The sequence below is a fragment of the Brachionichthys hirsutus genome, chromosome 4 (assembly GCF_040956055.1).
Source record: "Brachionichthys hirsutus isolate HB-005 chromosome 4, CSIRO-AGI_Bhir_v1, whole genome shotgun sequence".
Classification (NCBI taxonomy): Eukaryota; Metazoa; Chordata; class Actinopteri; order Lophiiformes; family Brachionichthyidae; genus Brachionichthys; species Brachionichthys hirsutus.
Window position 1 is genome coordinate 16,122,557 of NC_090900.1, and position 24,344 is coordinate 16,146,900.

Below are 24,344 nucleotides of genomic sequence, written 5' to 3' on the forward strand. Positions count from 1 at the left end.
ACTGATCATTTTTATTGTTAGGACGGTATCGCCAGCTGCCTTCTCCGGGTTTGTGTAACGTTCTAAAACGCTAAAATCAGAATGATAAAACATGAAATGCAGGAATAAATAACACACAGACTGAAAATGGATCATGAATATTACGCTGCGGCATCAGTAACTATCCTGTCTGTCCCCTTTTATTAATTACGGAGCCTGGTTACGGGACGTGTGCTAGCCAAAGCTAATGATTAGCTTGCTACTGCTAGCAGGCCGGCTGACAGCGATTAAATACATACAATCAACTCCAGAGCGCTACTTACTGGGAATGGGGCTTCTGCAGCGGTCTCATAAATCCCAAGTCATATTTACAAATATCCTCATGCTGTAACAAATATGACTCCTCAGATAAAATAAAATATCAATATTGCTAGCGGGTATTCAATGTTTTGGAGTTCATTTCATTCAGCAACATGGCGACCGCAGCGACCTTTTGAGTAACCCGGATGGAGATCCGTCACCGAGAGGCGAAAGCAGGAAGTGACGATTGTTATCAAACAGTGTTGTTGTTTATCTCTTGATAAATGTAAATAAGAAATATCTGAGAAATACTTTGGAAAGAAAACCTGTTTAGATTTCAAACCAAGTCAAATAAACATGTTTTAATAGAAATTGAAAGATATCAAAGCAGAATAAATCCGGCTGAGGGCTCCGAGACGCTTCCGACTGGATGTTAAAGGTCCCCGATGGGCCGCCCGGATCACGACTCCGTCCACCCAGAGGCTGAAGCAGCGTCGCTCAACATGAAACGTGACATGGAACGCTCAGCAACGTTCAGATTATAATTCAATCCTTTAAAAAAGACGACAGACATTCTTTTTGATGAACCTTTTATAATAAAGATAACTGAAAGCACAAACTGCAGTACCAGACGACAATCATTTATGATTTAAGCACAGAAACGCTGAAATATTTAAACGACTTACAGCAAATCCTGCCTCAGGAAACTTAATGTCGATACAGTGTCGGTGGATGATCCTCAGCCTCATCTCCATTCTCACAGTATGTTTAGGAAGAGAGCAACGGCCTGCGCTCTGTCGCATTTCTGATATTAGCGTACAAAGTGTATGAAAATACAAAAGACATGAGCCACAGAATAGCAAAGGTTCACAAAGTTGTGTCGTAACATAACCACTATTCGCTATTTCTAACAAAATAAAACGAGGATAACCTAGAGTTAAAATGAGAACATTTGAGCTGGGACAAGCGTCACACAATAAATAAATACACGACATCAGAATTACGCCGCTGTTCGTAAAGGCTGTACAAGATGCAGGTACAATAAAGGGTTCATTTTACCGCCACGCTGCTTCATCGCATGCAAACATCTACGTTTAAGGAGCAAACAGCTTTTTCTGGTCGAGTCGGAACAGCTAAAACGCAGAAACATTTTGCTCTGTTACGCTTTCTGCCAGAAAATTAAAGGAGACGTTTGTGATTTAGAGGAAATACTCTGACATTCTGGGGAATGGCTTTTAAATGAAAACGTATTCATGTCTTACTGATGTGCTTTTCACACTGAGGACCAAAATGTGAGTTTTAACTGCATCGACGGTGGATTGTGTGGACGGACAGCAGAGCTAGGCTACCGCAGCCAGCTTAGCTTAGCGCAGACCAGATTCTGCAGAGAGCTACCTAAAACCACATTGATCATACAGATCAATGAAATGAAGAGTGTTCGTTAGTGAGCTCTGAAGGCCTTTAGACAGTGAGGCTAGCTGCTTCCTGCTTCTGTGCTAAGCTAACTAGTTGCTGGCAGTTTCTGATTGACGAAGAAACAGGCTCTGAAATAAACTTATGGGGACGTCCGCAAGACAATAAAACGGCACGGTCGCCGGGATCTGTTTGTCGGTACAGGTGAAGCCAGAACACCTGGAGTCATTTACGCTGGAGCGTCCAATTCATCACGTAACCCAGTGCGGGCCAATCAGAGGCCCTCCCGCTACACGGCCGACAGGTCGATGCGGTTGGCCGAGTTGGAGCTCTTGTCCCATGTGTTCATCTTGGTGGGCGTCACGCCCTCCTTGTTTCCGTTCATCTGCAGGTTGAGAAGGAGACCTTAGACTCCGGCAGGTGAGCGCCGAGCAGCTAGCGCTAGCACGAGTTCAGTGGAAGAGCGACAACGTTCCAGAAACAAAAGCGGCAGCTCTGCTCATTTGTAGCCCCCCCAGACCCGTCTATAAATCACTTAAAACAATATTGCTGATAATATTAAACATATATTAAATATATGCTTAAACGCATTTAAGCAAAGTTAAGTGTTGGAAAAGATGAATATCGGCTCCACGTATCGGTTATCGGCCTCCTAACAACACTCACAATGTCGGAGTTGAACGGCTTCACGTTGACGTTCCGGATGGAGCTGCTGGTCAGAGACCAAACCTTGGTTTTGTGCTTGAACGCAGCTCTGACCTGCAAAAAGAAGCAATGGCAGGCGATGACGGGGGGACAAGTCCTCCCAGGGGACGTGGACGATTCAGACGTGGGTCAGAAGCGTACCTCGGAGTTGAGAAGACAGTGAAACAGGAAGACAAAGAACCCCTAAAGAAAAGAAAGTTGCAAACTTCGGTGGGACTTTTCTCAAAGGGCTGCAGACATTTTGGGAAAGAAGAGGACGTACTTGCAAAGAGTTGAATATGGCGAAGACATAAAGGAACGGCAAAGAGTGCGTGTTGACGGCAAGAACGCCGAAGATCCAGGAGATGCCGAGGATTGGCAGGAGGACGGCCACCGCCTTAGCCGTCAGCCTGGGAAGCAAGAGGTGGACAACAGAGATTGGGTTATTAGCACCTGATCATTTAAAGGAACAGTACTCAGATAGTTTTTCAGAGGAGTCTCCATCCTCTTCAGTTGCTGGGGAGACTTCCACGTTTTGCTACGAGGCTCCGGAAGCGTTTTGTGGATGAGGATCAGCGCCAGGGTGAGCAGATGGTCGCTCTGGAACTCACTTGACGGCATTGGCGTCGCCGTGAACCTTGTAACTCTCCCCGCTTATCCGAGATATGATCCTGGTCACGGATATCAGAATGCCGATGTTCACCTGTAAATCAGGGAAGGGTGTCAATGCGTTTAACACATTAGCTTCCTCAAACAGGGATCAATAAAAACCCAATAAACGATCATTCTGAAGGACTCACCAGGATGACGAACAGAGCCGGCGCCACAAAAGCCCAGATGGCGCCGTTCTTCAGCGACAGCCAGCAGCTGAGAAAGCGAAAAGTAAAATCACGCTGTGAAGCGTTATGAAGCGCTATGAAGCGTTATGAAGCTGCAAAGTCAACAGACGTAGCGGCCGGTGACCTCACGGTCGCAGATTCTTCCAGGGGTGATGTCACCGTCAAACATCCGCACCGAGTTCTGGTGCAATAAAGTGGATCACGTCTAATTCCCGTTTTGTTGTTTTAGTTGGTTTATTCCAGTCATGATGGAATAAACACGAATGCGTCCAGATCCTGACAAGGAGGCGGCGCCACGACATACGACCTCACACACGGGTCATGTGATCACAGCCACCCAATGGAAGCATCTCCAGAGTGACGGAGGCGGAACCAGAGGAATAGAAATTAAATAGTTTATATATTTTATCTGCCGTTAATAGTTACCGCCGACAAGGAGCTTCTGTTTCTGACGGCGTTTAGCAGGATGACAGAAAAAACGCTGGATGGATCCGGATGAATAAACATCTGGATTCTCCCATTTACTTATAAAAAAATCCTATCTTGTAAAATCTGCATTCAATTCAGTCACCAGAACTCCCAGTCATAAAGGGGTCCGATCTGAACCATCATGAAACACGTCTTCTGGTTCTGATCCAGAATGAGGTCAGGAACATTAAACCTATTTATGGATTAAGAATCATTTAAAAATAAACATCAGCTCTGATTCACTTTGACTTTTCATGTTTGGTGTATAAAGATACAAGAACCATCTAGAATCTTCTGGTGCTGATCCAGATCACCATGTAGGTCCAGTTAGGTGGGGAATGAGCTGCTTGGGGGAGGTCTGTGCTCTCTGAGTGCTTTTCGGGTATTATTTGGGAGACGTTTCATTCATTATGACAGAAATCAGAATAAAGTTTTCCTATATTTATTGCGGCCGCCGGTGTTCTGGTCACGCTTACTTGTCGACGTCTCCGTAGCTGTCCAGCGCTGATGTCACAGAAACCACACAGATCAATAACGGACAGCCTGGGAAATAAACAAAGACCACAAAGGTCACATGACTGGATCCATTTACTGTAGCAAGCACAGGCAGACTGTATTCACCTCCACAGGTGTGACGTCATCATTGAGCGTTTTAGTCATGCTAACCTGGATGAATGACCTTTGACCCGACAGACGCCCGAAGCCTTCGTGGCTAATAATCACTACACTTCTTTCTCCAGCACGTTATTTGCAGTTGGCCAAACAGAATGAAAAGCGACTGGGCAGAAGAGAGGAAGTAGTAAAAGCGAGATCGTTTTTCCTTGAATGGCTTCAGCATGTGAAGGAGAGGCGGAGTTCCCTGCAGCCAAAGACAACACAGGGACGGCCTGGATTCGTTTACCTGTCCATCAAACGCCGGATCGCTGAGGTAATGGAACGCACAGCACATTCATTCAACAGGGTTGAAGTTATTTTCAATATTTCTCAGGTGAGGAGCCAGAAATATCAGCTGTGTCTAGCAGGGAGGGGCCAAAGAGGAGGCGGGGTCCGGGGTGACACTAGGGACAGGTGTGGCTGTGGCGTTCCGGAGCGCCTGGGTGCACTGATCCCACCCGAGTCCACTGATCCCACCCGAGTCCGAGGTGGACCTACCCCAGCCGACGCCGTAGTAGTACAGGTGCTTGCTGCCCTCGGAGCCGAACACCTTCACCACCATGCTGTAGAGGTGGAGGCCCTCCACCAGCATCCAGGCGAAGGCACTCAGAAAGAAGAAGTGGAGCAGGACGGCCATCACCTTACAGGGCAGCTGTGGGCGAGAGCAGAGCACCAAGGAGACACCGGTCCAGCACCAGGACTTTATTCCCAAGCAGCCTACAGTCAGCAACGAGAGAACCCGAACCCACCGTTCCCGGGTCGAAGCGAGCGCTGATGAGCAGCAAGATCTCTGCCACCAGGATGGCGAAGGACAGGTTGGCGTGGATGTGGTAGCGTTGGTTCCGGATGGTGCTCACCGAGCTGCAGACCGGACAGGCGGCTGAAATAAACCGTCCACTCAGGTTCCACGACGAGACGCGGACGATACTCACGACAGGACAGCAAACGTCACCAGCGTGATGGCGAGACAGAAGATGGAGATGGAGCAGCCCACGTAGCCGATGGTTGACAGTGCCACCCGGTGGCCGGTGGTGAGCTGTGCACAGAGACGTCCCATCAACATCAAAGCCCTATGTCGTCTGCAGACACTGAAGCAGACGGTGGGCGCCGGCTCGGCCTGCGGGACTGAACGTCAGGAATCCTCTCAAGCAACGACCGGCCGGTTCTGGATCCAGATTCACCAGAACCGCTTTGATTTTCAAGGAACATATCTGGAGTCCATGCGCGAAGCGTCCCCTCGCCGCTGAGGGACGAGACCGGCCTCTAATGAGAGACTGGCCGAGGCAAAGAATAGCATCAAGCAGACCTGAAACACAGGCCACGCCTCCTGTCCTCTATTTCAGGAAGCGATGGCGCCCGCTGCCCAAACTCCAGCAGCACATTTTCTGTGGTGGCAGGTTTGTGGAATATTGTGCAGGACGTGATCGTCCCGTTGGAAGAGGACAGGTTTTTGGGTAACGTGCACGCTGTGGACCGCTGACCTCCGCAGCGACCCAGAAAACCCCCGCTTAACGGCGGTTGTCCAGAGTACTTCTGGAAGAAACCACCAGAGAAACCGACAGCGTGGCTGCAGGTCTGCTTCCTGTCAGCCTCCAGAGTTGGGGGCGGGACTGTCCCGCCTGCAGAGGGGGCTTCTGGTCGGTGTGGTCGGCCGCCGCTTCCGCCCCAATTATGTTCCAACAAATCCACTCATTTTGCGACACAGAGGGGGGGGGGGGGGCACTTTAGTAGAGCAACGAGGCCTTTTACACTCAACATGAATAAAAACTTTAGATTTAAATCAGTGAATTAGGATCTAAGGAATCCTTGTATGACGGTGTTTCACGTTACATTCATGGAGATGATTTCATTATAAGGTGATTTATAATTAGTGAATTAAAAAAGGTAAATCGCAGAGGATCAAAAATAATCAAGATTAAAAACAACAACAACAATTTGTATTCTAAAACAACAGATAGAGCAGCTTTAAAGGGAAGCAGCGCGGCGTACCTTTAAGGGCACCACCTGCATGAGGATGGCGAAGTTGGTCAGGTGGTTGCACAAACACACGGAGTAGGACTCGTTTCCGTCGGAGCGGACGCAACCTTCGTTGGACCATATTCCCTCGTTTGCACTGGAAAGACGGACGAGAGAAGCGTGAGAACGAACGTCCCGACGTGAACACACGAACACCTGGCGGGGATCGGCCGACGCGTCCCGGCGTTGGGAGGCGATCCGCGGGGCAAAGAGGAGATGACTGCTGAGGCAGCAGAGTCTGGGTGCGGGGGAGCGAAACACACACACCCATCTTTCCCAATCATCGCTCACTTGTTTGGATTGAAAAGATCATAGATGCGGGGAAAGAACAAGTAAAGAGTCCAAGTCGAATCTCTTTGGAGTCACGTGTGAGTGAAGCTGCATCTGAGTCACGGGGCCACACCCACCTGTAGTCCAAGAAGGCGCAGTAGAGGAAGACCTTGTTGCTCTGATTCGTCACCTGAGCTTGTTGCTCTTTGGTCTGGAAGAGAAAACACAACCTGATCACAAGACCGGCGCCAGACAGACTCCTCTCTGGACTGACCCGGTTCCTGAAGCTGGAGAGTTTTAGATAAAAAAATAAGAAGCGTTCCTGAATTTGTTTTTGTCTATTTCTAGATATTTTAGGGGCGGGGCAGAGGTCAAGTAAGGACCAATTCGATTTTGCATAGATAAAGGAGGATTCAGAATAACAACACCGGAACATTTCCAGAACACACTGAACTGATTTGGACCCAAATTTTCACCCGCTCCAAATAACGACTTTGTTTACATGATACTAATATGCTACGCCTATAAACATCAAGCGTCGACCAATCGGTCGGCTCCACCCATCGACGGTTGGATGTTGTGGGGGGGGGGGCTCTTATTTTCCGCTCCCTGCCGGACCTGATTTCATCGCCCAGCCATTAGGAGGACCCTGGAGTCCACTCTGGGCCAGCATGCCTCCCACCCTGGAGCTCTCGCCTGCCGGGTCGGTCTGGTTGAGAGATGCGAGCGATGACGAGGGCGTTGATTGGGTTTCATTCAATAACACACACACACACACTGAAAAGGCGTGAGACGACACTAAAGGGCAGGAGAGATCAACACAGAGCGAAAGTCCCAAACTGTCCTCGGGAATCTTGGATTCTCGCTCACTTTTTCCGTGTCATTCCTTCATATGAGATTCGGAGTCCACGGAGACGGTGAGCTAATGGCTGCAGCGCGAGAATGCAGTGATCGGGGGTTGGCCCTGCTTCCAGGTCAGGCCACCACCTTCCTTGATCAGTCGCGTGAAGACAACAACACTTGGGTTGGTTGCCGGGGCGAACGCTCGGAGACTACACACCTCTCCTCAGACAGAACCGGCGAACGATCAGACCGTCTGCTCGGCCTCCTCCTGGAAAAAGTGAGAGTGAAGCTGCCAGTCAGGCTGTCTGTTTCCTGGCCCGCAGGCTCCGTGATTCATGTTACAAAGCAGAGCACCGTGCGTCGGCTTCATTGTGGAACTAAATCGCTGCTCTCATTCTGTCTGTTTCGCACAGCTTTTAAGTCATCACGCATCGCGAGCCTGAAAGCAGCGGTCAGATATTCGTTCGGCCCCTTAGACCGGAGCCCGTCATCGCCCGTCATCGCCCGTCATCGCCCGCTGCTGGCATCCCTGAATGTTTACGGCTCTCCAAGGGGCTTCAGTAACTCACATTTCATGTTGGGTGTAAATGAAAGCAGATGGAAGAGGGTCTATCGAGCTTTCGTGCTGTGAGCCTAGTGCAGGCATGGGCAAACTACGGCCCGGGGGCCATATGCGGCCCCTTGGGCTTTTTAATCCGGCCCGCGGAACTTGTCCAAATTATATCATAAAATGTTATTATAATTAAACCTCATTCCTTTTACCTTTTTATTGTCATTATATGTTTTACACTTTTTACACTGCAAACACACAACAAAATTCCACTTTTTCCCCTGTAATGTTACCTGTAAAAGGCTAAATCCTTTCATGTAATGACTTTTACATGTCATTTATATGAGTTCACATGAAATTTAGAAGCCATTGTGGCCCCCGAGTCAAAAAGTTTGCCCACCCCTGGCCTCCTTCCTGGACTCGTCCGTAGTTTATGAGCTCTAACTAAAATATAATTTTCCATTATGGAGGATCATTCTCTCGTCTTCTTTCAGCTACACACTGGTGTCAGTTTCATGACTCTTTCTCTTACTGTGACCCATTACATGCTGACCCTTCCACATACAGATGTAATCTAACACATCTGGATCCAATTCTGCACAGTGTTGGCTGGGTATTTCTATTTTTTGGGGGCCTATTATTATTTTCAGAATATTGCCAAAATGCAGAAAAAGGTCCCATCGCACATGAAAGTGAAAACTGTAGCCAGAAGGATGTCCGTACCTGGAACCACCTCGCTATCTAATCAGCTCGTCCGTCCCCCGACACGAAAAGCATCAAAATCTGTCGACAACTTTTCTGATATCTCATGGAAAAACAACAACAACAACAAAAAGTGATTACATAACCTCATCGTGGACTAGAGGATGTCTGGCCCCGTCTCCTCCTTAGCAACTGTCTGTTTGTGGTAAAGTCAGCGGGAGTTTCCATATGAAATCAGAGGAGAGGTGCAGAAACCTGAAAGTCACTGCCGAGTGTTAAAATCCAAGCGCCGTTGTTCCGTCAGCGCCACGAGGCATCAGCCAGAAGCCAAGAGCAGAGCCTGCCCGCCAAACCGTTATTAAAAACAGAAGTCCGGCCGTCACGGAGATCGGACCGAGCCTCCCCAGGACAGCCGAGGCAGAGGGAGGAAGAGGAAACACGGAAACAGGGAAGCAGGAGGGCGATGGAGAGCAATGGGCTGTCATCTAAGAAGTCCTTTACGTCTATTAAGAAACAGCACACCAGTGTTAACACTCTGAGGTCAGAGGTCACGCCATCCTGATCCGTGCTGGACCCAATAACATTCTGCGTAAAAGTACCGGATATAATCATTAATACATACTACGAGGAGTCGGAGTCGGAGTCGGAGTCGGGTAAGATGACGGGGGCGGGCCAACAGCGGAGGCCAGCAGGGTGGATAAATACAAGCTTCTCCTTCCTCTCTGGTGTCTCTCAGGGCTCTCCTGATTGGCAGAGCTGGAAGCTGCAGCCTCGTTGCGGTCGAGCTAGCTGACAGCTAACGTCTCTGCAAATCCCGACACATCGGCAACGTCGGGCCAATTTAAATAAACAAGGCACTAATAAAGACAAGATGGAGGAGGATCCACTCCTCCCATCATTTTGCTACAAACACAGCGGAATAATAAAGAGAGCCTGCATGAAGGCTGTTCTGTGTTTGGAGCTCTGGACCTTCGTGACACACGTGGATCGTCTTCGCCATTGATCCTTAGCATGAAGACAGCATGATGACAGCTGATCGGAACTTTGGGACGTATTTAAACCTTCAACCAGGGTGGGACAAAAGGAAGATCAGATCCAGGGATATTATTCCAGTGTTGGAATCCAAACCGTCATGTGCTTAAAGTTCTGGTTCCCCTCCTTACCGTAAAGACAAAGTCTTTATGAATACTATTGATCTGTGCAGCTGAGCTCATCACTGATTTCAAAGGAACACATTTGGTTTTCCTCTGACTTGCTTTCTGGTAACTTGTTTTATTTATGACTGTGTTTTATCGATTAGCTCCACCTACAGGACGGAGGCTATGCTTTCACCTGTCGCCTCAAAAGCGAAGGGATGGATTCAACTCTGGGGAAGGATATAAATTCTGTATGTTACAGACCAAATCCTCTCATTTGTGAATTTCTTGTCTGATTTTTGTCCAACAGTTTGTTTAAGAGGCTCAGAACAGACAAGATAAACCGACACATAGCACCGCTAGTCCAAGGCTAGAGATTAGCTGCAGAGCTAGTTGAATGCTACAGACAGAACGATCTCTCACATGACCTCAACTCAATCTGAATTATAAGTCCTGCACTCGCCCACACATTCCACCAAGCACTGCTACAATAATGTGCAGCCGCAAGAGCAAAGAGGTCTAAATGCAGGCTTCAGTTATGCTATATTTAAAAAGCAGCGCGAGTGAAGAAGTGAGCCATCTCCTTTTCCCTCAAACCAAACGTTCCAAATATTTGGGAGCCAGGGTGTAATTTGGACGACATCTTCTGCCTTTGGTATAGCCATCAATTTTTAGCATATAAGCAATGAAAGTCATCGGTCACACTTTTCACCACAACAAGAGATTACTCAGAGCTGCGAGTCATCGTGCACGGATGTGAACAGGAGGCCGTTACATGTGCATCCACTGCTGCCACGCTTCGGCAGGGAAGGAAAACGTTATGCTGCAAGTCTGAGGAATGGTGCTACTCAAAAAAAAGCTGCCCAGCGAAGCGGCTCGAGGCGGAGGCACGGCCCTCAGCCATGTCAGATTTAATGCTGAGACAGTCTGAATCCATACGGCAAAAAAACACAACTGGGCCGGAGTGAGATCATGGACTCAGAGGAAATGTAATAAGACGTGCAGCTGTGGTTGCAGGCAGAAACCAGCCAGACGGGCGGGAGGAGCAAAACGGGAATGACATGAGATGGCTTTGATGATCTGGAGGTGTGGAGAAATCTATTTACCCCCCCTCCCCCCCTCCCCCCTTTTTGATCCGATGTGTTCACATCCCACAGGCTCCCACGTGAGGCCAGAGTGATATGCTTGAGGTCGCCTTCCCTTTCATGGGGGAACAGCCTGTGTGCATTCAGAGGAGCTGCAGAGATGCTCTGATGGGGGGAGGGGGGGGGGGGGATGCATTCCATCAAATATTAAAGTGAAGCCGCTCTGTGATCATTTCAAAAAGCCGCGGTTGTGAGGAAGCGTTAGCACAGGTAGCAGAGGACTGGGCTGCGATCCCATCACATCACGAGGCTCAGCGGTCGGTCCAGAGGATTTTCTGCTTTTTGCTCAGATCAGTTTTCGTTCATTTGACGGTTCACATCTGCATCCAGGTCAGATCAGAAAACACCAGCACGGTGAAACGTCTTTACACGAGTCGTCCGCGTCAACGACAAATAGCGGCGTATTTGTGACATAACAAACCACAACGGGCACGATGAGCGACATTTAGCTCTGGAGGCCGACAGTCACTCTGAATCACACGCAAATATGGATCAGTTTTAAGGTGCATTAAGCCACGTAGCGAAGTTAGTTCAACAGTCCCCAAAAATGCGTTAAAAAAGGACAAAAACATTTACGAACTTCTCTAATAGAAGAATATGTGCATGCAGGAAGGGAGCCTACATGAATTAATTCCAATTGTTCCTGGTTCCTGTGGTGCTGGAACAATCCAAAACCGGAAATGAAGTTCTTTAAAGGATTTAAAAAAAAAAGTTATTCTTGGTCAGAAAAAGTTTAACATAATCAGACATTTGTTTTTCCACACATACACAAACTGGAATGATTTATCTGCATCGTTTCATAAATCATATTTAAGTCTCGGCAGCAGGACCTTTCCTTCTCAGTGAGGAGGAGGAGGAGGAGGAGGAGGTTGGATGGCTGCTCAACGGGAGGAGCCGTAAGGAGAGCCTCTAAATCTTTTGGCATGAGCGGCCCAGCAATAGCCAGACCTCCATCTGCCATTGATCAGTGTGTTGGCTCGCGCGGCGTGTTTGCATGTGTGTGAGCCGATGGACGGGCGTGGCCTTTCAGACGTCTCTGCCCACAAATGTTAAACTGGGCGTTTGCTCTGAGTTATAAAAAGCCTGGCGAGAAAGCGTGATCACGGCCGCGGCAGAAAGGGCTGATAGCGGCATTCAGAGAGTTCCAGATGGTTTCCATGTTCGATCTGATTGATTCTCAGAGGAAGCGGCATCAATCCGGGCCTGCAAGTCCCCCAAAGGCCGCCCCTGATCCGTGCGCTTTGGGTGGGAACAGCAAAGGCTCAATATTCAGTCACCTTGGTCCGACTGATAGATCATTACGCTGATAAATCATTGCACTGATAAATCATTGCACTGATAAATCATTGCACTGATAAATCACTACACTGATAAATCATTACACTCATAAATCATTACACTGATAAATCATTACACTCATAAATCACTTCCTCTTACAGCCCTGAACAAATCAGTCCTCTAATTCAGCATCGTAGGAAAGATCCACAATCATAATCTGATTTGTGGGAAAGATCGTTAAAACGGCTGTCGAACCGTGAAAGATAAAGGTTATTAGCCAATTAGCTTAGCTTAGCACAAAGATCTCAGAGTAAACTGCCCCCTTATCAACATTTCCCCAAAAGCTTCTGGACGCTTTTCCATAAACGTTGCATCCGGCTGGGGCCAGTTTAGAGTTCTTCCTCTGTCTTTACGAGGGAGCGTGATAAATCTGCTTCACCTTGGCTCCTCTTACGCCACCGCTAAGCTAGCAAGCTGCTTTATTAGTCCGTAAAGTCAGGCCCGCTAGTCCAAAATGTGTTTTTTAAATCCTCTCACTTTTGACCCTATAAATCAACCTTGCTCATGAAATCAATCTTTCCATTTGTTGTGCCGTACGGACCCTGCGATGCTCCGGAGGATGAGGGGAATGCGTGCACTGATGACCCTAAAGCCTCCCGCCTCCCGTTCCCATCCCGGACCGTGGCGATAAATCACTGATGGCGTCGGGGTCCAATCAACGAGGCAGACGAGCGCCGTGAGAAAGTCTGCTTCAAACCCAATCCGTGACGCCGGCACCTGAGTCAGCTGGGAAAAGCATGACCTCACCTGCGGTCACAGAGGGCTTCAATCAAAGCTGCGAGGTCACCGTGGCAACGACCACAGGGCTTTGACCTCCAGTGGGCGGGAGTATTTCCAATCCCATCAATCCATGGGACTCAAACGCTTTACCACGGCGGGTGTCAGATAGCGAAAACGGATGACATTTGGGTCTGAGCCGTGACAGCACGCTGCTCTTTAAGGTCAGGCCTCGCTGTAACCATGACAACAGGAAGAAGCCGGCGCACAAGTGAGGTTTTAATGAAGACTGGGCGCTGGTCCGCCATCCACAAACACAGAGGTCAGCTGCAAATCCCGGCCACCGAACCGGCGCCATGAGACGACATCTTTGATGTCCCGACATCAACAATGACGGGAAAGGTCTGCCACGTAACATCCGAGGGAGGGGCCCTCCCTGCCCCCCCGAGAAGGGAGGCGATAAATACCCCGCAGCTGCCAAACGCATTCAACTCTAAAAATAGTCACTGTTCGACTTCAGGAACTGGGATCCAGACCCGCAGCCTCGGCTCGGGTTTAAGTCGGTACAAGTTGGTAATAACAGCCTGTTATAACAGGAGAGGGGGAAGAATCTACGCCCAGACCAGAGGGGGAAGAGTCTACCCCCGGACCAGAGGGGATAGAATCTACCCCAGGACCAGAGGGGATAGAATCTACCCCCGGACCAGAGGGGGAAGAATCTACCCCAGGACCAGAGGGGGAAGAATCTACCCCAGGACCAGAGGGGGAAGAATCTTCCCCCGGACCAGAGGGGGAAGAGTCTACCCCCGGACCAGAGGGGATAGAATCTACCCCCGGACCAGAGGGGGAAGAATCTACCCCCGGACCAGAGGGGATAGAATCTACCCCCGGACCAGAGGGGGAAGTGTCTACCCCCGGACCAGAGGGTAGATTCTTCCCCCACAGATGAACGCACCATAAAGACCAATTCCAGCAGCATTAAGGGGTTCCATTGTTTCTGATTGAAAAACAAAACAACGCGTAATTCTTTTTCATCATCATCATCATCATCCCTTCTACAGACTGTATTTCCCGTGGAAACCTGGCACGGCCGATGAAGCTTTTGTTCCTGCAGCTCCATCACATCAGTTTGCTCTCTGGAAGCCACGCCCCCCTCCAGGACAGAATTAGGCCGAATAATGAAAACCAAAACAGGCTTTGATTCTCGTGCCGGCGAATGCCCGGCGGCACAGGCCTCCGGCGGCGACGGGACACTCATCGACCGACGTAAGAGGACGCCAAAGACAGAGCTAATGGAGTTCACATGGGGATGCGGCGTCTGCATCCGGGCTCCGATAAGGTGGATGTTCCACGCCCAACCTGTCGGCCCACCCTCGCATGACTAACAGAGAAAGTGAGTGAGCAATAAGACGCCAGACAAGACACAGAACGAGGGATTCGTACCAGCACGTGGGTGAGCACGATCTTTATGAGCGGCGCTCCGGAGAGGTTGACGGACAGAGCCGGCAGAGGCTCCACCCTGAGAGAGATCAGACAGCTGGCCACCTGGATGTTGTGGTCCTTGAAATCAGCTGCTTCGTTAATCCTGAAAGGAGAAAGCAGGGATGAAGCGTTGGGATGAAGCGTTGGAATGAAGCGTTGGGATGAAGCGTTGGGATGAAGCATTAGGATGAAGCGTTGGGATGAAGCGTTGGGGATGAAGCGTTGGGATGAAGCGTTAGGATGAAGCATTAGGATGAAGCGTTGGGATGAAGCGTTGGGATGAAGCGTTGGGATGAAGCGTTAGGATGAAGCATCAGGATGAAGCGTTGGGATGAAGCGTTGGGATGAAGCGTTGGGATGAAGCGTTGGGATGAAGCGTTGGGATGAAGCGTTGGAATGAAGCGTTGGGGATGAAGCGTTGGGGATGAAGCGTTGGGATGAAGCGTTGGGATGAAGCGTTGGGGATGAAGCGTTGGGGATGAAGCGTTGGGATGAAGCGTTGGGATGAAGCGTTGGGATGAAGCGTTGGGATGGAGCGTTGGGATGAAACATTGATCACATGATGGCCTGAAGCAAAACTAATAAATCAAATGCAGATTTCAGCTACATTGTGTGTGTGTGTGTGTGTGTGTGTGTGGGGGGGGGGGGGGTACATTAAATTCAGCGTAAAATTATCACACATTTTTGAGTCGTGCCCTGGAAACCCTCATCCAACAATCCCAGTAACCATGGAAACAAAATAAATAAATGAAAGACGGAAAAAAACCATTTTAAGAGTTTTTGAGTTCTGCTCCAATGAAACGTGATGGTCAGACTGAAACAGACCAATCAGAGCTCGAGGCTGTGATCTGGGACTCACACCCACATCATCTGTCTGCAATCAACCCGACAACCAGCAGGACTGCGTCAGAACAAAGGGCGACACTGAGATCATGCTAGCGTGACCTCTGCATCGTCGCATCAAGGGCGAAGGCGAGGGAACCGGCGGGGGGGGGGGGGGGGGCGGTCTGTCTCCACGTGTCCAACGGTTCACCTCCCGGACTATCAGAGAAATGAGTCGTCAGGGTTACGAGACATAAACACAGAAGTGGAACGCCAGCGACGGGACGTCAACGTGATAGAGGAGGGGTGGGGGTAGCGCTGATAGCAGGATGTTTCAGTCGCTGGAGGTGGAGCGATGAGATGCGATAGGCGAGCGCGCTGATAAGGCCCCGGCCCCAGGCAGCAGCCATGTTGTTCAGGAAGCGGGGGCGCCAAATGGCCGTGGCTAATGTTAGCACGGACAGCTGTCAAGCTAGCATGTATGTTAGCACTGGGACAGTTTAGCTGCACCTCCACAGCGCAGGTAGGTCCGATGATTTCTGTCGGCGAGGTTAGGGTTCGTGCAGACATTATTTATTACCTCCACCAAGGAGCTGATGTTTCTGTCTGTTAGCAACGCCACTCAAAACGTTAGACGGAATCGCGATGACATTTTCAGGAAATGTTGGGAATGCTACCAGGAACAGATGATTAAATGTTGGTGATGATCCAGAAGAGATTCTTGATTCTGGATCGCTTTGAAATGTTCATTATCATTGCAGTCAATTGAGCTCCAAAATTAGTTCCTCAATATGTCGGTTGATTATTGACCGATGTTTATGGAATTTCACTCAGGCATGCAGGGTGGGGGCCTCGATGTCACCACCGAATTTCATCGGGATCGGATGGGGATTGCGGATATTATTGAGATTTGTCTAATAATGCTCGTGTCAAGAACAGATGAAGAGCAAGCGTTGGATCGAGCTGTGGAAAGGATCAGATCCCACCTGGTTTTCGCCGGGCTGATCTCCTGGTAGTAGTTGTGCATGTTGTGGTAGAAAAGGCCGACCACCGTGGTTTGAGCTGAGGACAGAAGAGAGAACGACAGGGAGTGATGAAGACGAGGGTCGCCGGGCAGAGGCTGGAATGTGAAGCTACGCTGCTAAAATGCTCACAGCGAAGGGAAGTTAATTAACGGCGCCTCGCCGCTGAGCGCTAGCACCGGCGGGCTAATGAGACTCGCACGGGGGTGAAAGGAAGACGGCCATGAGGATGTTTGGAAAACTTAGGAAACCTCTGCATGACTTACGCCCCCCCCCCCCCCCCCCCCCAATCTGACCCATCGTCCAGCCCACCTCAGTACTGAAAAATAAACATTGGAATCGGAGGAAATCCTTAATGGTCCCGTTCCTCCTTTCAACCCCCCCACCTGGTCCCCACAGACCGGGGCAACAAAGGCTCGCTGATGTCAAACAAATGTTGGTGCATATGCTGCAGGGGGGGGAGGGGGGGTCTAAGCGTTCCAATAACTTATTTCATCAGAATCCCCCCCGTTGTCTCCCCACAGCTCTTAAGGTGGACAGTTTGTTCTAAAGCTCTTCTTAGGGGGGGGTCGAACAAAGCATCCAAACGCACCGATATGAAAAACACTCTACCTAATGAGGACATGACCCCCCCCCCCCCCCCCCACTATGAGAGCCCGTTCTCTTCGATGGCAGAGGAAAATGCCTTCAGTGCTTTCTGCATCGACTAAAAGGCTAACTGCCGTGGCTGGATTTCTACGGCGCTCCGTAAAGCCACCGCCGTCCCACACGGCGCGCTGTGTTAGCCGCCGTGTGGGACGGCCCGATAAATGACCAGCCGATAACAACAGCCTCCCAGCGGGACCGTTTTCATTTGGCACAATCAGAGCAGGACTAAAGCGTGGCGTCTCTCCGGCGGCGAGGACGGGTCACTTACACTGCATGGCGAACGCCTCGCCGGGCACGGAGATGTAGTTCTTGCCCCATTCGGGGAAGCGGTAATGTGGCAGGTTGTAGTTCTGTGGGAATTTCATCAGGGAGTAATCTGTGGGGGGGTCAGAGGTTAGAAAAGTAAGCATCCGTTTAAACGGGAGGGGAAACGGCGTGAAGCGACCTTCGGGAGGAAGACCCGGTGAGAGACGTTGATCTGGACACGCCGAGTCACCTCACGGAGGCCCGACAGCGCACTGACCTGCAGCCGAAGACGTCCCCCCCAAGGAGACGAGCGAGTTGGGACTGGGCTCCAGGTTGGACACCATGTGCTCCATCACTCGGTCCACGGTCCCGATCAGACCGCTGACCACCGGCGTGGACTGCTGCTGGACGACAGTCAGTGTTTGATTGGTTCTGGAAGAACCCGGAGAAGAGCCGCACGGAGCCCCCCCTCCCCCCCCCCCAGGCTCAGTGCGGTTCATGAGCTCGTGTGTGAGCGGTGTGCACGGCAGCAGCGTGACCTGGTTTACCTCTGGCAGGCCCGGCGACGACAACACTTCTTCCACACTTCTGAGAAAAGCCTGGGTGGAAGAAAACGGGCTTCAGCCGACGGTTGCGTCACTCGCGGGGGGGTCGTGCGTGTGCGTCGGGCTGTGCTGACAGACCTGTGTGAGGTTGTTGGCCGTGTTGTGAGGAATGGTCCTGTTGGGCAGAACCTTCAGGAAGCCCAGCACCGGGATGGGCGCTGGATCCTGGGCGTCCTCAGGCTGGCCGATGGCGGCAGGAGGACTCGCTGCAGTGACTCTCTGGGGAGACACAGGAAGTTCAGCCACTGATAACTGGAGTCATCAGCTGGCTCCGCTTTCTAACCGTCCTACGTCCAAGTCTGGACGGTCCTTCTTGAAGATGGTTCTGTGTAGAGCAAACGTCCGACCCGAGACAGCTTTGGGTTTGTTTGTTTATTAATAGCAAAATAAATAAATACGGCGCCGATGGAAAGACGAGGAAAAGGTCAGGAAAAAATTATTTTAATTCGGTGCAGATTGAGGAATTTTGTATTTAAAAAAAAAAAAGGCATTTCTAAAAATATTTTTCTCAAATTACCCGAAAGCCAATTAATCAATTTCTTCCAAGAAATTAGATGAAAGGACGGCGAACGGGTCGAGAAGGAACCCTCAGAACTTTGGTGCAGATCCAGAATATAACGATGGATGTCGGAGTTTCTGGAACGATAGATCTTACAGTTTTAAATAAAGCTGGGTCAGAACCTATAAATGGATCCGCACCCAAATGTAACTTCTGGTCGATGCCTAATCCTTGCAATGATTTCTGCATAAATCCATCTGGTAGTTCAAAAACAAGTCAACAAACAAACAAACAAACAAAACAGGAAGCCACTGAGAGGCTGCATCCATAACAAACATCAGTCGGATGTTTGTTTGGGGCGTTGCCAAGGAAACCCTGGAAGACGGACGCATGCAGTGACACTCGGGTGCGTTCGTGTTGGCTCACGGCTGCCGGCGTGGCTGAAGAGGCTTCTTTGGAGACTCTGGGCGTCGTGGTAGAAACCAGGACCTGACCTGAAGAGGGAAACACAAGGACAACGGGTCACGGCCCCCACTGGTGGCACGTCCAGTTCCCGTGTGAAATAACGAGAAGCGTCTCTTTAATTTGTTATTAGCGGCGCCTGACCAGGACGTAGCCGGATGGCGTCAGCGAACAGCTTCCAGTTTACGAGGCTGGATCAAGCCAAGCCATGAAAAGGAGAGCGATTACAATCTCCACAAACCGGGACGACCAGCCACACGACGCTCCGCTCTGCCACGGGCTTCTGTGCAGGGCCCAGATACGCGTTACGTCTTTGCTGACATTTCATAAAAATGGCACAAACAGCGCACAAGAAGATGTCCATAAATGGACGCCCTTCAGAACCGCCAGGTTGAACCGTTCCATGGTTCCACGCTATGTTTTATACGAGCGCTCCGGACGAGTAAAAATATTTTTCTGTAACCACAACAGTCGGGCTCGTTGCATCTGGTAATGGTCTGTGGAATATGCTGCTTTCAGTTATGACTTTGCAGCAGAAATTATTGCAGCGCAAACGTCGCGCTTCATATGTCGGGATCAGTGGGGCGGGGTCGCCATAGTAACGGCTTTCAGGCTGTGGAAAAGATGCCGTGTGTGCCGTGGTCAAACGAAACAACATGTGATTCAGTCCACTAAAAATGTACATTTTATCAGGCTCCTCAGACTATTTATGAGCTTAAAAGAAATCGTTAAGCTCTCATAAATATCAACCCAATTTTGTCCATTTATGGAATTCCAAAGAGCAAATGTTAAACAGCAAAATTCAAGAGTCCGAACGTGTCCGATTAAATCAAAACGATCTGCCCCCCCGCCATCCGACACGCTTCTGCACTCTTTCAAACACTTATAAGGCAGAACTATGCGAGCCGTGACATTCACATGATGAAGGTCACGGAAACGTTTCGTACAGACGGACATCTAGCTGTTATTCATGAGCGCTGGAATGTTGCGAGGACGCGGAAGGAAATGGCTTTTTAGGAGGGAGGAATCCTTAGACTCGATAGGCCACGTCGGAGAACGACAGGAAACGTGAAGTCCGCCCACCTGTGGCTGCACCGTAGTAGAGCGAGATCTCCCCCGGCGGAAGCGCCCGTTCCCAGATGACGAACTCGTCAAAGACGCCTGTGATGTAGTGGTTGTATGTCCTGTCGTTGCTGGTTCCAATGACGAGGTCAGAGTCGCGGTCGCCGTAGTACTGGTTGACGCTTCCACCGGTGGCGTCGCCAACAGAGTAGGTCCCGTTGATGTAGACCTTCAGACCGTCCACCTTCGTCCATGTGAAGAGAATGTGGGTCCAGTAAGGCCCTGAAGGACAGCAGCGTCGGAGAACAACAGGGAATGAGGTGCCACGTTCAAATATCGGTCTAAAAGTCTTAGCTTTAGCATGCTAACACAATCAAATACCAAAATATATCCAGTTTACTGTCGAATATATTAAACTTCACATTGTGGTGCACGAGTTTGAGCTCAATGCTAAAGTCAGCATGCTAACATCCCGCGATAACAAAGCAACCAAACAAAACCGATCTGGTCTCACAAACGTTCATCGTTTCTTTTCTGACAGATCTGACAATAGGGGAATCCCAAAGCGCAGAAGATCAACGTTCTGAAGAGACTTCAGCCAGAATCGTCTGTGGTCCCAACGCCAACCACATGTGCTAAAGACAGCCCCCCCCCCCCAACAACATGAATCCACAGGGATAACGCTGTGGTCAAAGAGCAACGTGGCGTCTCATCCCAAGACAAAAGCCCGTCCTGTCCCCTCAACACGTCCCGCCGTATGAGAACCAGATGACGCTTAACAAAATCAAACTTGACGCCCTGTGAGGAATGGGAGCGAAAAACGAACGATGACAAAAGACTTTTGAAAAGAAAATGTTCATCAGTAAAAGCATCGCATGAGGAAACAGTTAACAGTAAAGAAAACCAAGTAACTTCACCACGTTTAAATGCACCTTTCAGATTGTCGTTTGTTTCTCTGCAGGATTACTCAAAATCCCTTTGACAGATTTTCACTAAACTTGGTGGGAGGGTTGGCCGCAGGACGAGGAAGAGCCCGAGCTGGACGAAGAGGCGGATTCAGGACTTTCTTTTCGCTGCTTTCACCATTGCCTGACAGACTTTGATGAAACGTGACAGAAGGGTTGGGCATGTAGCAGCCTAACGCAACCCAACATAACTCTCCCCGGCCACACGTCCAAGCCCTCGACTGCGTATCACCCAAATCTGTCATCTCTGTCTCATCCATCTGACAAACAAACGACGACGATGCAAACAAAGATCGGATCACCTACACAGGTAAAATCACCTGTTGCTACGTCTGGTTTCAAAGATACAATCCTCGTAGGTGCTAGTGGGAAATGTACCTAAAAGTACATCATAAAGGTAAAATAATACCTGGAACTTTGATGTTAGCCTTCCATCTGTGGTTATTTCCTCGAGTGTAAAACTCCACATAACCTCCGAAGGGATTGGTAAAGACGGAGAAGCCATTAGAGATAACTTTCCCTCCGGAGGACACGGCATAACGGGACTCTGTCTCATGATTTTTCCAAAAAAAAGAGAAGGTAATCCCTGGAAAATGAGGAGAGATTCATTGCAAGTGGGCTGAAAGAGTTGGAAAAACAGCTGAAAATGGTTTCGCGCCGCACACTCACCCTCGGGCCCGCATAGAGTCGGGTCGCTGATGCAGGAGTTCTGGTAGTTTCCGAAGTAGAGGAAGGTATCTTCTTTGTCTCCTTTCAGAAAGATGCCCTTGTTGACCATTCCTTCAACAATATCTGCAAACCAATCATCTCCAGTTCACGAGCAGCTCTGGAAAGCGTCCCAGTTCTAAACGGCAGCGTTTAACAGCTCGCTTCAGACGGAACCAGATGCGGCTAAGATGTTTTACGATTCCGGTTTGTTTACTGAACAAAAAACAACTCCTCATCTTCATCAGACAAAAAGACTTAACAAGGAGAAAAGTGTGGAACGTTCAGCTCAACCCGTGTGAAAGCGCTGCGTTAATGATCAGTGAGCACAAAGGGATTGATCCTCACCTACTGTTGCAGAAATGTTAGTGTAGGCAGAGTCATTGGTATACACAGAGGAAGAGTTATGGGAGGGAGGGAGCACAGTGTGGTTGTGGATTCTGAGAGCTGGACAAAGACAACGGAGAGAAACAGAGATTCAAACACAGGAGACACAGGAGACACAGGAGACAGGAGGACAGTGGGAGGGACGTGATGTGCAGGTATGAGACGGAGTGATGCTGAGCTCAGCACAGCGCCGGCGCTTCCCCTTCATCATGCTCGAGTCCATACCCGATCCCTCCTCAGCCTCCCCGGTACCTCCGCCAAGGAGCTCGCGTTTTCACCGGCGTCTGTGGGATGGCCCAAAAACGAGACGGATCCCGGTGGAAGGCGGGGGCGCCGAGAGATACTTACGATACTTTCTCTCATTCTACAAAAACTACAGAGTAGTTACTGCTAATATTAAAATGTTACTATTACGATTGCCACTAAACTTCAAGGGGGGGGGGGGGGGTGCGATGTAGAGGCAAACTAAACAGACGGGTGGGATTAGCCTTGGCGGAGGTATGCGATCAATTATTTTCATTAATACTTTCATCTATAAAATGGCAACAAAAATGAAATCACATTTTCCCAGAGCACAACCCTAACCCTTTTCAACAGACTCTGCGGAGGGAAAGAGCGGTTGGTGCTGGATCAAAGGCCGCATCTCCTTCCTTACATTTTGTTTTTGCATCTTAGTTCACAAAAACAAATCAAACTATTGAATTAAAGTCGGTATAAAGATGAAACGCGAGCCAGACAAGAATAATAAAGGTGGCAATAATCAGATTGATGATTCCTAATGAGCCGTACTCTCTTTGGAAACGCCCAGCACCTCCAGGAGCGGGCGTGAATTCACACACCAGATAATTTGCTCGATGACACACAATATAAGGACACATAAAAGCACGGTGGCTGGAAGGTGGGCGGTGAGAGTCAGACCATGCAGAGAGGACTCAGGCAAAGCATGCAGGAGGTGCACGCCCCTGCAGGACGGCGCCCTGTGCACATACTTATGCTGCTCCCGTTAACATAACCTGGTCTCTTTCCAAGCTGGTCCCACAGTTCGTGGATTTCGTCCACATCATCGAGAGGCCAGTAGTGAGAGGCCGTGGCCAACACCTTCAGGCCTGGACAGAGAGTTCACAGGTAAACAAGCATCCAGTAGTCAGGATGCCTCGCAGCTACTCAACTAATGCAGATTCACAAGCAGAGTCTGTTCTGAACCAATCATCACATTCATCCGAAAACACGGAGCAGAGGAAAGCCACCGACCTGGATGCTTGGGAAGGTGAGTGGCTTGAGCGTAAACCTGCAAAGGATGACAGCAAGTTACAGACAGCTCCCGCCCAGATGTGGACAGGGGGGGGGGCTCACCTTAAAGCAGGAGACAAAGGCGGTAAAGACGTGGATCTGGAACGTGAAGTCCATCGCTGTCTGGAAGCTGAAGAGGTTTTCTGAAACGGTTAAATCCTTGAATAAATCCAGGAGGAGTCGCTCATCATTCCGAGATGTGAAAACTTCTGATCAGTCAGAAACACTGATAAATAATCAATCAGTGCTGTTCCTCCCAAAGTTTCCTTCTCATGACGCGAAGGCAGAACCCCGAGCCTGAACTCCTTTCCGCGTCTGGAAGCTGCAGACTGGAGGAGCTCCGGGAGCCGAGCTTTGCTGGACTGAACCTGGGAATTGAAAACCGTGACGTCATTTTAGAATCTTCTGAGGCGGGGCGTCAAATGCTGCGCGTAAACGGCGTTAGTTGTGCGTAATTGGAGACTGGATTAGATCAGAGCGCGGTTGAAATGGATCAACGTTTTAAACGTTGATCCATGCCCCCCCCCCCCCCCCCCTCCCCCAGAGTCTCCCGCTGAGGATGGCGCAGCCAGCCGAACATCTCTGGGATCGATCTGTTTCATGTCGTGGTGGATTTAATCGATCAAAACTTTATGAAAGGAGACAGTTTATTATGACGTAGAAGACGAGGCGCGGATACATAAAACAGAAACGGGACCGAACCCGGGTTCGGTTCTCAGACCCAACAGCCCAACACGCTGCTGCCCCATTTATATCCGGGCAAACAGCGCCACCGTGCGTTCGCTCTTAACCCTGGTGAGATGCTACTGGAACGGGACTGCGTTATTAGTGTAAGAACTCTAATATAGTGTAGATATATTAGGTGCTTGATATATTAGATATCAAGTACAGCCAGATGGATTATACATATTAAAAGTGTTTGTTTTAAAATAAACCTGCTGGCATCGGCCCGTTTGATGTTTATCTTCTCCTTGTTTTCACCTGCTGTTGGAGCGAAATCGATACTTATATTGTGTCTTCGTAATAAAGATGGGAAAAGTGTCCGCCAGCCCTGAACGCACCACGGCGGAATACCTGGTGGTGCGTTTACGGTCC

General features: G+C 49.7%; 1 protein-coding gene across 1 annotated transcript; it reads right to left on the minus strand.

Annotated features, from left to right (window-relative positions):
* Positions 1 to 1,981: 1,981 nt before the first annotated feature.
* Positions 1,982 to 23,366, minus strand: adgrd1 (adhesion G protein-coupled receptor D1). Its single transcript, XM_068738633.1, has 26 exons — positions 23,313 to 23,366; positions 23,211 to 23,247; positions 22,949 to 23,065; positions 21,921 to 22,019; positions 21,537 to 21,659; positions 21,277 to 21,453; positions 19,924 to 20,184; positions 18,769 to 18,872; positions 17,958 to 18,098; positions 17,823 to 17,873; positions 17,552 to 17,678; positions 17,297 to 17,404; positions 16,345 to 16,420; positions 14,498 to 14,639; positions 6,761 to 6,834; positions 6,327 to 6,450; positions 5,270 to 5,373; positions 5,087 to 5,198; positions 4,836 to 4,989; positions 4,160 to 4,226; positions 3,177 to 3,243; positions 2,988 to 3,079; positions 2,660 to 2,786; positions 2,539 to 2,580; positions 2,359 to 2,451; positions 1,982 to 2,077 (listed from the first exon to the last, which is right to left on the minus strand). The coding sequence occupies exons 1-26, from the start codon at positions 23,364 to 23,366 to the stop codon at positions 1,982 to 1,984; spliced, it is 2,769 nt and encodes a 922-aa protein (XP_068594734.1).
* Between the last annotated feature and the right edge of the window lie 978 nt (positions 23,367 to 24,344).